Here is a 16668-nt window from a genome sequence, read left to right on the forward strand (position 1 = left end):
TGAGTGATGCGGGATGATGGAGAGATGAGTGATGATGGAGGGATGAAAGAGGGATGAATGTATGATGGAGGGATGATGGAGAGATGAGTGATGATGGAGGGATGAAGGAGAAATGAGTGATGATGGAGGGATGAAGGAGAGATGAGTGATGATGGAGGGATGAAGGAGAGATGAGTGATGATGGAGGGATGATGAGAGATGAGTGATGATGGAGAGATGAGTGATGAGGGATGATGGAGAGATGAGTGATGATGGAGGGATGAAAGAGGGATGAATGTATGATGGAGGGATGATGGAGAGATGAGTGATGATGGAGGGATGAAGGAGAAATGAGTGATGATGGAGGGATGAAGGAGAGATGAGTGATGATGGAGGGATGAGTGATGATGGAGGGATGATGGAGGGATGAAGGAGAGATGAGGGATGATGGAGGGATGAAGGAGAGATGAGTGATGATGGAGGGATGATGAGAGATGAGTGATGATGGAGGGATGAAGGAATGATGAGTGATGATGGAGGGATGAAGGAGAGATGAGTGATGATGGAGGGATGAAGGAATGATGAGTGATGATGGAGGGATGAAGGAGAGATGAGTGATGATGGAGAGATGAGTGATGATGGAGGGATGAAGGAATGATGAGTGATGATGGAGGGATGAAGGAGAGATGAGTGATCATGGAGGGATGAAGGAATGATGAGTGATGATGGAGGGATGAAGGAGAGATGAGTGATGATGGAGGGATGAAGGAGAGATGAGTGATGATGGAGGGATGAGTGATGATGGAGAGATGAGTGATGATGGAGGGATGATGGAGAGATGAGTGATGATGGAGGGATGAAGGAGAGATGAGTGATGATGGAGGGATGAGTGATGATGGAGGGATGAAGGAATGATGAGTGATGATGAGGGATGACAGGATGATGAGTGAAGATGGAGGGATGAAGGAGAGATGAGTGATGATGGAGGGATGACGGAATGATGAGTGAAGATGGAGGGATGATGGAGAGATGAGTGATGATGGAGGGATGAAGGAGAGATGAGTGATGATGAAGGGATGATGGAGGGATGAAGGAATGATGAGTGATGATGGAGGGATGAAGGAGAGATGAGTGATGATGGAGGGATGAAGGAATGATGGAGGGATGAAGGAATGATGAGTGATGATGGAGGGATGAAGGAGAGATGAGTGATGATGGAGGGATTAATGAATGATGGAGGGATGAAGGAATGATGAGTGATGATGGAGGGATGAAGGAGAGATGAGTGATGATGGAGGGATGATGGAGAGATGAGTGATGATGGAGGGATGAGTGATGATGGAGGGATGAAGGAGAGATGAGTGATGATGGGGGGTTGAAAGAGAGATGAGTGATGATGGAGGGATGAATGAATGATGGAGGGATGAAGGAATGATGAGTGATGATGGAGGGATGAAGGAGAGATGAGTGATGATGGAGGGATGAAGGAGAGATGAGTGATGATGGAGGGATGAATGAATGATGAGTGATGATGGAGGGATGAAGGAGAGATGAGTGATGATGGAGGGATGAATGAATGATGAGTGATGATGGAGGGATGAAGGAGAGATGAGTGATGATGGAGGGATGAATGAATGATGGAGGGATGAAGGAATGATGAGTGATGATGGAGGGATGATGGAGAGATGAGTGATGATGGAGGGATGAAGGAATGATGAGTGATGATGGAGGGATGAAGGAGAGATGAGTGATGATGGAGGGATGAAAGAGAGATGAGTGATGATGGAGAGATGAGTGATGAGGGATGATGGAGAGATGAGTGATGATGGAGGGATGAAAGAGGGATGAATGTATGATGGAGGGATGATGGAGAGATGAGTGATGATGGAGGGATGAAGGAGAAATGAGTGATGATGGAGGGATGAAGGAGAGATGAGTGATGATGGAGGGATGAGTGATGATGGAGGGATGAGTGATGAGGGATGATGGAGAGATGAGTGATGATGGAGGGATGAAAGAGGGATGAATGTATGATGGAGGGATGATGGAGAGATGAGTGATGATGGAGGGATGAAGGAGAAATGAGTGATGATGGAGGGATGATGAGAGATGAGTGATGATGGAGGGATGAAGGAATGATGAGTGATGATGGAGGGATGAAGGAGAGATGAGTGATGATGGAGGGATGAATGAATGATGGAGGGATGAAGGAATGATGAGTGATGATGGAGGGATGAAGGAGAGATGAGTGATGATGGAGGGATGATGGAGAGATGAGTGATGATGGAGGGATGAAGGAATGATGAGTGATGATGGAGGGATGAAGGAGAGATGAGTGATCATGGAGGGATGAAGGAATGATGAGTGATGATGGAGGGATGAAGGAGAGATGAGTGATGATGGAGGGATGAAGGAGAGATGAGTGATGATGGAGGGATGAGTGATGATGGAGAGATGAGTGATGATGGAGGGATGATGGAGAGATGAGTGATGATGGAGGGATGAAGGAGAGATGAGTGATGATGGAGGGATGAAGGAGAGATGAGTGATGATGGAGGGATGAGTGATGATGGAGGGATGAAGGAATGATGAGTGATGATGAGGGATGAGTGATGATGGAGGGATGACGGAATGATGAGTGATGATGGAGGGATGAAGGAATGATGAGTGATGATGGAGGGATGATGGAATGATGAGTGATGATGGAGGGATGATGGAGAGATGAGTGATGATGGAGGGATGAAGGAATGATGAGTGATGATGGAGGGATGAAGGAGAGATGAGTGATGATGGAGGGATGAAGGAGAGATGAGTGATGATGGAGGGATGAAGGAGAGACGAGTGATGATGGAGGGATGAAGGAGAGATGAGTGATGATGGAGGGATGAAGGAGAGATGAGTGATGATGGAGGGATGAAGGAGAGATGAGTGATGATGGAGGGATGAAGGAATGATGGAGGGATGAAGGAGAGATGAGTGATGATGGAGGGATGAAGGAGAGATGAGTGATGATGGAGGGATGAAGGAGAGACGAGTGATGATGGAGGGATGAAGGAGAGATGAGTGATGATGGAGGGATGATGGAGCGATGAAGGAGAGATGAGGGGTGATGGAGGGATGAATGAATGATGAGTGATGATGGAGGGATGAAGGAGAGATGAGTGATGATGGAGGGATGAAGGAATGATGAGTGATGATGGAGGGATGAAGGAGAGATGAGTGATGATGGAGGGATGAAGGAATGATGAGTGATGATGGAGGGATGAAGGAATGATGAGTGATGATGGAGGGATGAGGGGTGATGGAGGGATGAATGAATGATGAGTGATGATGGAGGGATGAATGTATGATGGAGGGATGAAGGAGAGATGAGGGGTGATGGAGGGATGAAGGAATGATGAGTGATGATGGAGGGATGAGGATGCATGCGGGACTGCTCGAGGAGCGATGATGAAGTGGTGGAGGAGAGAGACCCAGTCCAGAGGAGTTTATGGACCGTAGGAAACACACAGTTTCATTTGAAGAGAAAATACATGGAGCTGACAGAAGAAAGACGGATGACAAAACCAATAGTCGCTAGAGGAAAGAAAAACAGTTTGACGTGGAACAAACAGAAATAAAAGGGAAATGAAGGAAGCAAGTGAACATGGTTGACAAGGAAACCACGGAGACGAATTCTCCTCCTCCACTTCCCCCGCTCACCTCTGCTCCTCCTTCAAGTTGCTCCTGAACAATTTGTGGCTCAGAGGGAGGGAGTGAAGGAGGGAGAGGGAGAGAGAGAGAGTGACTCCATCCGACTGAGTGTTTTGATGTGTTTAGTGACGGAATCCCCTCATTCAGTCTCGAAGAGACTCCAAGAGGAGGAGGACCGGAGGAAGAGGAGGAGGAGGAGGAGGAGGAGGAAGAGGAGGAGGAGGACCTGAGTCCGGACTGCGGAGATTCCGAAGCAGCGCTTCTCGATTCTGGAGTCCAACTGCTCTCCTGCGCGCTCTCGTCCCATTGTGACGCCTCCAGTCGGCGGGGATATTTCCAGCGGCTGCGGGAGGCGGAACAGGGCTCTTCGCGACGACAGGTGGATTATCGCGTGTTGGGTCTCGATGGCGGGAACACCGTTGGATTAATTTCCCGCTCCAGTCGCGGGGCCGAATGGAGTAACAGGCTGCGATGTCCTCTCCACCTGGCCGCCTGGAGAGATGTGTCACGGGAAGGGGGTGAGTCCTTAATTGCTCCGGTGCTGGAGGGGAAGGGGGGGAGCGGACGCGCGTCCGAGTCCCCGCACAGGAGCCCGGTACCGGGCCGGACGTTCACAGGCGGTCTCCCTCGCGGAGCTTCACCCACGGACGCAGCTGCGCACCCACGCCAACCAGCCAGCCCGGTTCCGTCACGTTGAGATGCTCATGAGTCACGATGAGAGTGTCGGTACCGAGGAGCGATCTGATGTCTGCCGTCGACACCCGGCGGGTCGTGCGTCATCTCGCGGAGCGAATTCAACAAGTGCAGCTGCGAGGCTCAGTGTATGTGTGTCTCTCCGCAGATCAACTTTCAACACTTCTCCGCTCTCTTCGCGGACGCCGTGAGAGGACGCCGCGATGCCGCCCCGCGGACGGGTCACGGCTGCCGCCCGGCCCGCGCAGCACGTCGCGGCCGCCACCATCCAGCGCACGAGCGAGGACGGAGGAGCCTCGCGAACCTGCTGCAGCGACGTCTGGTGACACCGAAGGTAGGCGACGCTCGCTCGCGCGCGCTGGCGGCCGCGCGCGCACGCACGCAGCGGTCGCTGAGCGGCGCTGTTGCCCCGCGTCAGCGGCCGCCTGCGACGAATTCACGTCTCAAATTACAGTTTTCAGCCTCTGAACGCAGTCACGTTGTAGCAACACATTTTCTTCCGTCTTGCCGCGGCGCGCGCGCGCGACACGTTTGAGTGTGATGTGACACGATGCTCTCCCTCCCGCTCCGTCCTGAAGAGAAGCACCTGATGTTCTGAATCTGGATCAGGTTTGGAGGCGAGTCGCCCCCCGATCCTCGGATGTGTCAGTCTGGGGGAGGGGGAGGGGGGGTGACGTTCCATTTTCCAGAGTGGTGGGAGACGGGAAAGCAGATCAGCTCTGTGGGGCATTCAGCCGCTCACCAAAGCTCCGGTAAATCCGGGCTGTGATGTCGTAACACCTTGAAAAGCTCCAGTGTGTGTGGAGGCCGACTTTTTCCTCTTGACTTTCTTTGAGCTCTTCCTCCCCCTCCTCACCCCGCTCACCCCCCCAGGGCCTCTCTCATGGCTTCCCACTGCAGTAAACAAACTGCCCAAGCACAAAAGTGGGAAATGGTCGCTGATGCGATGCGTACGTGATGCTCGGCCGCCGAATGGTGCCGGCTTGGATTGGAGCGAGAAGCTCACTGACTTGTGCCGTCGGTGAGCTCATCCCCCGGGTCCCCCGAGCGGCGTGGGCGCAGGTGGCCCGGTGACAGAGAGAGCGGCCCTCCGACCTGTGGGGACCAGAACGCGGAGGGAGCTGCGGCTTTGAAGAACCTTCTCCGCTCAGACGTGTGAATGAGTTATTTTTAGGCTAATGACTTCAGCGTTTCCTTCCGAGTGTTTGGTTGGAGTTTCTGACCTGATTTCTGGCTTTGACGCCGAACCAGTGCTGACAACACAAACATCGAGGACCAGCACGTGTCTCCTACAGGCCTGCGGCTCCTCAGATCTTTGACTTCCTAAAGTCAAGCTTGGTTTCCATGGAAACCACTGGCCGCCAGGTGACGGGCAGGTCCGGACGCCGCTGTCGCTCCCGCTGACCCGGTCCGGGCGAGGTGGGTCTTCTGTCACGAGGCGAGCGCAGGAAGTGCTCCTTCTCCTCCGGCGTCTCTAACACGCCTCGTCTGCAGGAAGTGATTCACCACTTCACCACTTCACCTTCTCTGCGGCCGCCTGGACACGTCAGACACTGGCGCTGACTCTAACAGCCCGAGACGAGCCGCGGCTGTCCGACTCCATCTGACACGTTCAGCTGAAGGAGGACGGACTCGTCACCTGTCGAGTCAGAGCAGACGTCAGAGACGGAGCACGAGACTCTGCTGAAACAAAGCCGAACCCACAGCAGACCACAGTCCGGTCCAGGTGCTCGCTTGACACGGGCCGGTGAGAGGCTGAGCGTGTCGGAGGATGAGTGGGTGAGAGGCTGTTGGAGCGCATCGTCTCTGCCGCCGCCGCTGCTGCTGCCTGGGATGTGGTTGCCATGGCAACCCGTGTAGGAGTCTCCACGTGGAGCTCCAGCAGCAAGCAGGTCTCCCTCCTGCGTCTGACACCTGAGCTGAGCTGGTGGGCTCCAGCAGGCGTTCCTCAGTCAGATGGAGGAGGCACGGGCTGCTGGCTCAGCTGAAGCGCTGAATTATTCAGGCTCAGCGTTCCGTGGCTGCCGGAACCCCAGCGCACCCGAGTGAAGGCGTGAGTCCTGCGCTCCGGATGAGGCGGCCTCCGCTCGTCTGCCGGCTCCCGCTGGAGGCAGGGTCCGGTCCGTCTCCGTGGTAACCCCAGCACCAGAGCCGCTCACTTATTCATGAAGCTCACTTCTGTTCCAGTGGAGCTGTCACTTCGCCAGGGTTAGCGGTTCAATTCCTCGCCGCGCAGCCGCGTGACATCAGATTGTCTAACGAGCCGCTTCTGCTGCGCTGAATAATTAACCGTCACATGACCGTCAGGCTGGGCTGCAGTCAGCTGACAGATCCAGGTCAGAGTCCAGACCCGCACCTGTAGGCCCTCCTCCTCCTCCTCCTCTGCGACCTCTTCAAGGTCAGAGCTGCAGAGAGGATCATCTCCTCCTCCTCCTCTTCAGCCTCTCACTGGCCCAGTTCCTTCTGACACGCGCTGCTCCTTCACAGCTCCTCCTTGGTCTCCTCCTCCTCCTCCTCCTCCTCCTTCTCCTCCTCCTCTCTCCTCCTCCTCCTCTTCAGCCTCTCACTGGCCCAGTTCCTTCTGACACGCGCTGCTCCTTCACAGCTCCTCCTTGGTCTCCTCCTCGCTCCACCAGCTTCTCAACCTTGCTTCTCCTCTGTCTCCTTTCCTTCTTCTCGTGTGTCTTCTCCCTCTCTGTCTCCATCTGTCCTTCATGTAGTCATGATGGTGACGGTGAAGATGGTGAAGGTGATGACGGTGATGATGATGATGATGATGGTGAAGGTGATGATGATGAAGGTGATGATGGTGATGGTGATGATGATGAAGGTGATGATGATGATGATGATGAAGGTGATGATGATGAAGGTGATGATGGTGATGATGATGATGGTGATGATGATGATGATGAAGGTGATGATGGTGATGGTGATGATGATGAAGGTGATGATGGTGATGATGATGATGGTGATGATGATGAAGGTGATGAAGGTGATGGTGATGATGAAGGTTATGGTGATGATGATGGTGATGATGATGATGATGAAGGTGATGATGGTGATGGTGATGATGATGATGAAGGTGATGATGATGATGATGGTGATGATGATGAAGGTGAGGATGGTGATGATGGTGATGATGATGAAGGTCAGGATGGTGATGATGGTGATGATGATGAAGGTGATGGTGATGATGATGATGATGATGAAGATGATGGTGATGGTGATGATGATGAAGGTGATGATGGTGATGATGATGATGAAGGTGATGATGGTGATGGTGATGGTGATGGTGGTGATGGTGATGGTGACCTCTGCACACTCCTGCTCCAACGCTCCTCATGTGCTCTGACTCCTCACGGTCACCTGCTGCTGCTCAGGTGTGTCCCAGACTGTCTGGACCTGGGTCGAGGTTCTGATCCAGTTCAGGCCAGTCACTGGTGCCACTTGAATCCGGGTGTCACTTTCACATGAGTGAAGCGGTGAGACGAGCGTCGCGGTCCAGAACAGATCCAGGCCCGGCAGCCGAGCGTGAAGGTGGTCAGAAGCTGAAATGCCGCGTCAACTCCGATCAGGCTGGAACTCTTGACGGCGTCTCCGCTGTCAGATCAGGAACGCAAACGCAAGCGATCGCTTTCACACTTGAGCCTGGCACCGGCTGAGCCTCGCTCCCCCGGAAACATGCAGCTCCAGTGAGCGGCAAAGGTCGTGGCGCCGCGATGGAGCGTCCGGTCACTGAGCCTTTCAACCCGCCTGCCGAAGCAGAAGCCCAGGCGCCTTCAAACGTTCTCTGCTGCAGCTCAGGATCCTCTGATGGATCCAGAACACTCCGGCCACAGCGCCTGGACTGGGCTCCAAACAATGACCTGTCACCTCCAACTGGGACTTGGCAGGATCCAGATGCTGTGCAGAGGAGGGCAGGGCGAACTGAGACACAAGTCCTCGAGGAGCCACCGCTCGACGACACGGCAGTGGAGTCGTTGCCAGACAGCGAGTCGCTGTGCTGCTTGTTTGACTGGAAGGAACTGTGTTGAGAAGTGTTGTGAGGACCAGCTCTCGTGCCCCGACTAGCTGGGCCGCTGGCGGCTGACGTGAGGACGAGTCGATAGTGGTGTCTCACATGAAGGAGAGACGCACTCCAGTGCTCACATCATGAGTGTGTGTGTGTGTGTGTGTGTGCGTGTGTGTGCGTGCGTGTGCGTGCGTGTGTGTGCGTGTGCGTGCGTGCGTGTGGTCTGAGCATGAGAACGTGTGAGCCGCCCCGACATCAGCACGGCAGCTTTAATGACAAACTTATGTTTCCATCATCCACGACAGGAAGTGGGTCGAGCTGAGGATGAGAGGGATGACAAAAACATTATGACCACCGGCTCTGATTGAAGAAAAGATGGAGGAGAAAGTGTGTCAGTGCAGAGACGTACTTTAGTCGAGAAACATTTGATGAAGGAGCAAGGAAGCTGCTGCTGACACACACACACACGTCTCTCCTTTGCCTTCTGGGGACCTCTCTTGGCCATCACCCTTCCCCCAGCCTCTCCCCTAAACACACATGGCTCGCCTGAGCCAGGACTCTGAACCAGACTCTTATTTTGAAGGCTTCATCTCTAATGGAGGCTTAACCTTGTGGGGTCCGGCCAAAGAGCTGGTCCCCACAAGTGAGGATAAATCAGGCCTACACACACACACAGCTGCGCCCAGGCACATTGATGTCAGGATGAGGATCTTTTATTTATCATCGATGACGTGCGGTTCCCTCCTGGAGTCGGACCCGTCACGTGTCGGACTCGCCGCGACTCGTGTTGAGTCCAAAGTTTTTCCCCGCAGCAAATGAAATCAGTGAATATTTCGACAACCCAAATGGCAAATCTAGCAGACAGGCGGAACAGTCAGTGACTCTGGCAGCCACGAGCCTGGGATTTGTGAATTCACGCTCCTGGTTAGCTGGGACGCGACCCCCGAGAAAGTCATCCGCTCCCTTCTGCGGCAGCTGACGCTAATGGTGTGGGACAGGAGTGTAGCCGTGTGCGATTTGGTGGCGTATGCTGAGTGCTGCCGGAGCTGCAGGCTACTCTGTGAGCACCGGGGCAGAGAGAAGGCGCCGCGCCGCCGCCGACCACACGGATCACATGACCGTCCCCACAGGATGAGCAGGCAGAAGTGGTGTCAAGTCTCTGATGCGGCAGAAGGTTCTGTGGTGGGGCTCCTGGCTGATCTGAGATCCGCTCCTCACAGCCAGAGAGGACCTCCCCACCATGCTGGCTCTCCAGGGTTCCTCCGGCCGCTCGCTGACCCATCACTGGGCCGCGCACCTCGCTTTGAGACCCATGACTGCTACGCCATGGCGCGCGTGTGTGTGTGCTGGTGGGCACCAGTTCTTGGAAGAGGCTGGGGAAAGGGCGATGGCCGGGAGAGGTCCCCACAAGGATGGAGAGAGAGAGAGAGAGAGAGCTGGTGCTCGCTGCAGTGCAGATGGTGGTGGGGGTCCGGCCGGCCGAGAGAGAAGCGCGTGAGTGTGAGCTCTGCCTCTGCTTCCAGGGAGCCATGGGGGCTCTGGGCTGGACGCTGCTGCTGCTGTCCCAGCTCTCGCTTCCTGTCCGCTCTCAGAAACCCCCTGGACTCAGCGTGGGGGTGGTCATGGGTCAGACGCGACCCGTCGCGGACCAGGAGCTGCGAGCGGCTCGCCGCCCCGACGACGCGCTGGACGTGAACGTGGTGATGCTGAGGATCAACCAGACGGACCCCAAGTCCGTCATCACGCAGGTGAGTGTCCGCACGCCCCCGTGGCGCTGGTCTCCAGGTCAGGTGACCCCTGGCTCTGCCCTCAGGTGTGTGAGCTTCTGACTCGCACCCGTCTTCACGGACTGGTCTTCGCCGACGGCACCGATCAGGAGGCCATCGCTCAGATCCTGGACTTCCTGTCAGTGCAGACGCAGCTGCCGGTGCTGGGCGTGCACGGAGGCTCCTCCATGATCATGGCCGACAAGGTGAGTGGCTGTTGGGATGTGTGATCAGAGCCAGACTGGAGCGGCCCACTCAGCTCACCGCCGTTACATAAGCCACCTACGGTAGCGGCGCAGGACGATGTATTTTTACTTCCCCGGAGATGTTGACCTGCGTGAGCTGCCCCCTCGACCCCGGCACTGGCACCGGCTCAGCCGCTCAACACACACACACCTCTCTCTGTCCCTGTGAGGTCCTCGCCTGGCATCAGCCTCATGGCTGAAGCGGGCCTCTGCGGGGTCCCGGTCCTCACAAGTACGTCAGCGCGGGTAACTGGGTGACTCTGAGGTGCATGAGGGTTGTTTCACGACCTGCTTCCTGATTGGTTGAGAGCGGTGACGGCGGGTTCGTCCAGTTCCCGCCGGGGAACCCCGGCGTGTCAGTAGAGGCTAACGACTTCCCGTCAGGCGCCGGCGGATCATTGATCCGGCGCCGCGGTCGATTACACAAGCGTTAGTGAAGATGAACAGTCAGCCATTTTGTCAGTGGAGCGGCTGCAGGCCAGCGAGCCGACCCTCCTGTCCTGCCCCACCGTCATGACTCAAGCTGCTCTTTGCTCTGCAGCTTTTCATCCTAATCCTCATTCATGACCAGATTCGCTCCAGACACCCTCAGATGGAGGCTCCTCCGAGTTTTGAGCCACCGCAGTGTTGTCAAGTCGAAGCCGCCAACGTGACCAGAACTCTGGAACAAAGGAGGAGATGGAGGCGGAGACTCGACCAGCCAGTTTCACCGTCCGTCTTGTCACATTCCCAGTCAGGACGCTCCTCACGCCTCAGCTCAGGCACAGCGCCGCCTCCGAAGGAAGGCAGCGTCGGAGCCGGGAGACGCTCGGATCAGAACCAACACGAGCGGGCCAGTGAACGTGAGCGGGAAGGACTCGGGAGCAAGATGAAGGCGGAGGACTGGGCTGGACTCTGGAGAGCAGCGGCTCATCTGGAATCTTGTTCTTCCATCACCACGTGGTCCGCTGGGAGGCAGAAGACTGCTCGTCCTCGCACACGCTGACTGGCGCTCTGCCCCACGGACCTGGCGCCCAGGAGGGGTGGGGTGGGGTGGGGTGCGGGTCGCAGCGTGGCCCATATGAAGAGGAACACGCTCAAATGGAAGGTTGTGAATTAAACATGCCTGTTCTTGCTGCTTTGCCGTGCCGCGGCGCCGGATGCTGCTTGCTGTCTCCGTATTTGTGAGCGTGTGTATCCCATCCTGGGACGCCCCACATCAGCGGGGGCCGTTGGCCGGGTTATCTGCTGAGTCCAGTGAATTATGCAAACCTGCCGTCACCGGGGGAAGGGACGAGGAGCTGTCATTCACTTGCTCTGCTCCGATCCCACCCCCTCACCCACGCACACCTACGCTGAGACACATGTCTGTCATCTGAAGAAAAACGAGTCAATGTCAAGTCACTATGGCAGCCACAGCTGACCCATGCTTGGAGGCTTCACCACTCTGGGGTGGGAGACTCTGGGGTGGGAGACTCTGGGATGGGGAGACTCTGGGGTGGGAGACTCTGGGATGGGGAGACTCTGGGGTGGGGAGACTCTGGGGTGGGGAGACTCTGAGGTGGGAGACTCTGGGGTGGGAGACTCTAGAGTGGGGAGACTCTGGGGTGGGGAGACTCTGAGGTGGGAGACTCTGGGGTGGGGAGACTCTGGGGTGGGGAGACTCTGAGGTGGGAGACTCTGGGGTGGGGAGACTCTGGGGTGGGAGACTCTGGGATGGGGAGACTCTGGGGTGGGAGACTCTGGGGTGGGAGACTCTAGAGTGGGGAGACTCTGAGGTGGGAGACTCTGGGGTGGGAGACTCTGGGATGGGGAGACTCTGGGGTGGGGAGACTCTGAGGTGGGGAGACTCTGGAGTGGGAGACTCTGAGGTGGGAGACTCTGGGGTGGGAGACTCTAGAGTGGGGAGACTCTGAGGTGGGAGACTCTGGGGTGGGGAGACTCTGAGGTGGGAGACTCTAGAGTGGGAGACTCTGGGGTGGGAGACTCTGGGGTGGGAGACTCTGGGATGGGGAGACTCTGGGGTGGGGAGACTCTGAGGTGGGGAGACTCTGGAGTGGGAGACTCTGGGGTGGGAGACTCTAGAGTGGGGAGACTCTGAGGTGGGAGACTCTGGGGTGGGAGACTCTAGAGTGGGGAGACTCTGAGGTGGGAGACTCTGGGATGGGGAGACTCTGAGGTGGGAGACTCTGGGGTGGGGAGACTCTAGAGTGGGAGACTCTGGGGTGGGGAGACTCTGAGGTGGGAGACTCTAGAGTGGGAGACTCTGGAGTGGGGAGACTCTGGGGTGGGGAGACTCTGGGGTGGGAGACTCTGGGGTGGGGAGACTCTGAGGTGGGAGACTCTGGGGTGGGAGACTCTGGGGTGGGAGACTCTGAGGTGGGAGACTCTGGGGTGGGAGACTCTAGAGTGGGAGACTCTGAGGTGGGAGACTCTGGGGTGGGAGACTCTGGGATGGGGAGACTCTGGGGTGGGGAGACTCTGAGGTGGGGAGACTCTGGAGTGGGAGACTCTGAGGTGGGAGACTCTGGGGTGGGAGACTCTAGAGTGGGGAGACTCTGAGGTGGGAGACTCTGGGGTGGGGAGACTCTAGAGTGGGAGACTCTGGGGTTGGAGACTCTGGGGTGGGGAGACTCTGAGGTGGGAGACTCTGGGGTGGGAGACTCTAGAGTGGGGAGACTCTGAGGTGGGAGACTCTGGGGTGGGGAGACTCTAGAGTGGGAGACTCTGGGGTGGGGAGACTCTGAGGTGGGAGACTCTAGAGTGGGAGACTCTGGGGTGGGAGACTCTGGGGTGGGAGACTCTGGTGTGGGAGACTCTGGGGTGGGAGACTCTGGAGTGGGGAGACTCTGAGGTGGGAGACTCTGGGGTGGGAGACTCTGAGGTAGGAGACTCTGGGGTGGGAGACTCTGGGGTGGGAGACTCTGGTGTGGGAGACTCTGGGGTGGGAGACTCTGAGGTAGGAGACTCTGGGGTGGGAGACTCTGGGGTGGGAGACTCTGGAGTGGGGAGACTCTGGGGTGGGAGACTCTGAGGTGGGAGACTCTGGGGTGGGAGACTCTGGAGTGGGGAGACTCTGAGGTGGGAGACTCTGGGGTGGGAGACTCTGAGGTAGGAGACTCTGGGGTGGGAGACTCTGGGGTGGGAGACTCTGGAGTGGGGAGACTCTGGAGTGGGGAGACTCTGGGGTGGGAGACTCTGAGGTGGGAGACTCTGGGGTGGGAGACTCTGGAGTGGGGAGACTCTGAGGTGGGAGACTCTGAGGTGGGAGACTCTGGAGTGGGACAGTGATCCAGTGAAAAGTGCTGTTGGCTGCAGCGCCCTCTAGTGAGGCCTGAGTGGGTGGTCCACCTCTTGTGCTTGTCCTCTGACTCTTTATTGGTGCGGTTCTGGTGGCGCTTGTGAACCCTTTGGACCCAGAGGAGGCGAGCGCAGCCCCAGATTTCCTGGGATGGTTGTGCGTCTCTTTAAATCCCCCCCACCCCAAGCTCCCCCCACCTCACACCCCGCCGCCCGCGCACTCCTCGGCAGATTAAAGATTAAACATTTTGCCTGGAAGGATTTCTGCCAGAAAGTCTGTCACACTTTCCTGATGTCGTGAAAAATGGATTCTCTGACAGTAAGGAATCTGCAGGCGCCACATTGGAGCCGCCCAAGCCTCCTGGAAGACGCGGCGTGACCGGTCCTCACAGTACAGCCAGTCCGAGAGGCCCCGTGTGGCCCCCGCGCCTCGTCATGAGCACCTACGGAGCACAGACACATGAGTGAGGGGCAGCTCCCTGGACGCGGGTCAGGACCTGAGCCGGCACCGGCTCCATCCTGCAAATCCACCCGGACGCCAGCGACACTTGTCACTCCCTCCGTCTCAACTGGGAGTCGGAGCGGCGCCCTCTGGCGTGGGCTGTCGGGCGAGGTCAGCGCCTGTGTCTGAAAGATTGACGGGCGACAACCGAGCCAAAGCCTGCGCCACTCAGCCGTGTGACCTCTGGACCGCTGGTCAGTGCGCATCTCCTATGCTTCGCTCCTCGAAGACCCAAAGCGCCGAGCTCTTCCGCCTGACCAGAGCTTGGAGGACGTCCGGGTTTTGGGGCAGTGGCGCGGCTGGGTGGGGGGTGGTGGGGACGTCTGCTCCGGGCGAGTGGCCGGTTCTGGGCCTGGACACCCAAGAGGTCCCTCCTCAGTGCTCAGCTGGAGGTCAGCTGGAGGTCAGCGGTGGTGGAACATCAGGACCTGGGACTGTGCTGAAGCTGGCGGCCCTCTCGGGCCTCTGAAGGCCCCTGCCAGGCTCAGCCTGGACCTGAGGTCCACCTCCTGCCAAACACCCAAGTCTGTGTGGAGCAGCAGAGTGGAAACAAACCGGAAATGAAAACAGCAACTTGTAACTGTATCTGCAGACTCAGCAGTCAAGACGCCCCTTTAATCTCTCAACTTTATTTATCGGGAACCTTTATACTCTCGCTCTCTCTCACTCTCCCTCCCTCTGTGTTGCGCAGAGCAAAACCCCCCTGTGCAAGCACACACACACACACACACACGTTTATATTGCCTGCCCCGTTTGGGAGGTTTCTCCTCCTGCCCATCGCCCTTTCCCCAGCCTCCCTAGTTATTTTGAAGTCTTCATCCTCAAATTGAGGTTTGGACCTGTGGGGACCGGCAAAAGGTCCTCACGAGGATAGTGTGTGTGTGTGTGGCGTCCAGCGCTGCACCCTTCAGGTCGGCTGAGCCATGGTGAAGTGGAGCGGCTGCATGGCAGCTGCTGACCTTTGACCTTTGACCAGGCAAGTGTTTCCGCCTCCGCTGCGGTGCGAGCAGCTAGCCGGGGCAGGAGGGCCCTGGAACCAGTCCCAGGTGGGACCAGGTCGGCAGGCGTCCTCAGCGCCGCGTCCCTGTCCGGCCCCGGATGACGCTGAGCAGCACTGGCACTTGTGGGCTCCGGAACCTTCTGCCCTTTTGGCGATGGCATGGCGCTGCCGCTGCCCTCCCTGGGCTCTGACCTTCTCCCGGCCGCTGCCGTCGCTCCGCCCGCATGAGAAGTGAAGTAATCCATGGTGTCGTCGCCTTCCTGTCGGACAAACTCTTCTGGGCTTCTTCCCAGAGAGCAGGCGCGGCGCAGATGGGCTTCAGCCAGCTGCAGGGGGCGCTCTTCTCTCTGGAGCAGAGGACACGTGTCCTTTCAGTGACGGACGCGCCGGCTCTGAGACGAGGACCAGCTCCTCCAAACGTGTTGTCCACGCAGCCACGTCACTTGTGCGGCCTGGAGCCCCGCCCACTGGCATGTGACCTCACTTTCTGTCGCTCAGACTGCCGTTGTTAGTGTTGTGTGTCGAGCAGGTTGAACCTGGTCAACACTCGACACTCAAGTCTGGTCGCGCGGGACTCGCGCCGCAGGACTCGTGCGTGCGCGTGCGTCTGGAAACATGGAGCCGCTCCATCTCTTCCAGCGGAAGCTGCCGAGGAGCTCTGCGCTGAGAGAGTTCACCGTCGTGATGTCAGGTTCCCCTGGTCTGACCGGAGGTCCAGGACATGAAGTATTCAGCGCCTCTCTTTTATTTATCACTCGTCACATGTCTTCAGCCATTTAAATTCTGGAGCTGCTTCATATTTAAAGTGGATGTTGCTGTGTGCTGCCGCGCTGATATCTGCTGCGACTCCCTCCGTCCCAGAACAAGCAGCTCTGCCTCTGTGTGTCGGTTGGCTGGGACAGACCCGTCCGTCACACGCTCCCCCTGCTGTCCGTTTGTCCCGGTCACCTCCCGACAGCCCCCTCTGCTGCCCCTGCGCTCCTCTCACGCCCCAGTTGGGCTGCACAAAGCCCGGCGTGTGTGTGTGTGTGTGTGTGTGTGTGTGTGGCTCCGGCGGCTCAATAGTCTTCTTTAATCCTGCCTCACAAGCACACAGCTATTTAAAGATCTTGTAAACCTTCAGAACCAAGCTGGAAGGGAAACGCTTGTGACGCCATTGTGTGTGTGCGTGAGTGTGCTCTGACCCGACCGTGTCCAGTCTCTAGCGTGGCATGCTGGAGGAGGCCCTGGGTCAGAGCCAGTCACGGCCGGGGAAGGCTTCTGCTCCAGGTCCGGGGTCCAGAAGCTCAGCTGGCTTCCTCTCAAACTCCGCCGCTGTGTCTGTGTGTGTGAGTGGGTGGGCGAGCGAGCGAGAGCAGGTCCAGGTCCAGGTCCTCGCTCACTCTAATTGACACCAGCACAAACGCTCCAGAGCTCAGCCGCTCGTAACAAGCCCACCGCGGCGGCAGCAAACATCGATCCTCGGACCTCAGAGACACTCACTCACACACATCTGCATT

The 16668-nt window shown here is 57.2% G+C and overlaps 2 protein-coding genes across 4 annotated transcripts in view; both read left to right on the forward strand.

The window, feature by feature from the left end:
- Positions 1-16668, forward strand: part of grin2ab (glutamate receptor, ionotropic, N-methyl D-aspartate 2A, b) — a 41443-nt gene that overhangs the window by 8969 nt on the left and 15806 nt on the right. For 2 of the 3 annotated variants that reach the window (XM_053852951.1, XM_053852952.1), the window contains exons 3-5: positions 4514-4699; positions 9901-10125; positions 10191-10349. In XM_053852951.1, coding sequence (XP_053708926.1) covers positions 9907-10125; positions 10191-10349 — 378 coding nt within the window. In that variant the 5' untranslated portion in view covers positions 4514-4699; positions 9901-9906. Of the gene's footprint in view, positions 1-3387; positions 4191-4513; positions 4700-9900; positions 10126-10190; positions 10350-16668 lie in introns of those variants that run through there. The other variant, XM_053852950.1, reaches the window with a different exon arrangement.
- Positions 4710-9884, forward strand: LOC128751790 (uncharacterized). Its single transcript, XM_053853011.1, has 2 exons — positions 4710-5784; positions 5860-9884. Exon 2 carries the CDS (start codon positions 7088-7090, stop codon positions 7715-7717), a length of 630 nt encoding a protein of 209 aa, XP_053708986.1. The 5' UTR covers positions 4710-5784; positions 5860-7087; the 3' UTR covers positions 7718-9884.

This window comes from Synchiropus splendidus, unplaced genomic scaffold (assembly GCF_027744825.2).
Source record: "Synchiropus splendidus isolate RoL2022-P1 unplaced genomic scaffold, RoL_Sspl_1.0 HiC_scaffold_37, whole genome shotgun sequence".
Taxonomy (NCBI): Eukaryota; Metazoa; Chordata; class Actinopteri; order Syngnathiformes; family Callionymidae; genus Synchiropus; species Synchiropus splendidus.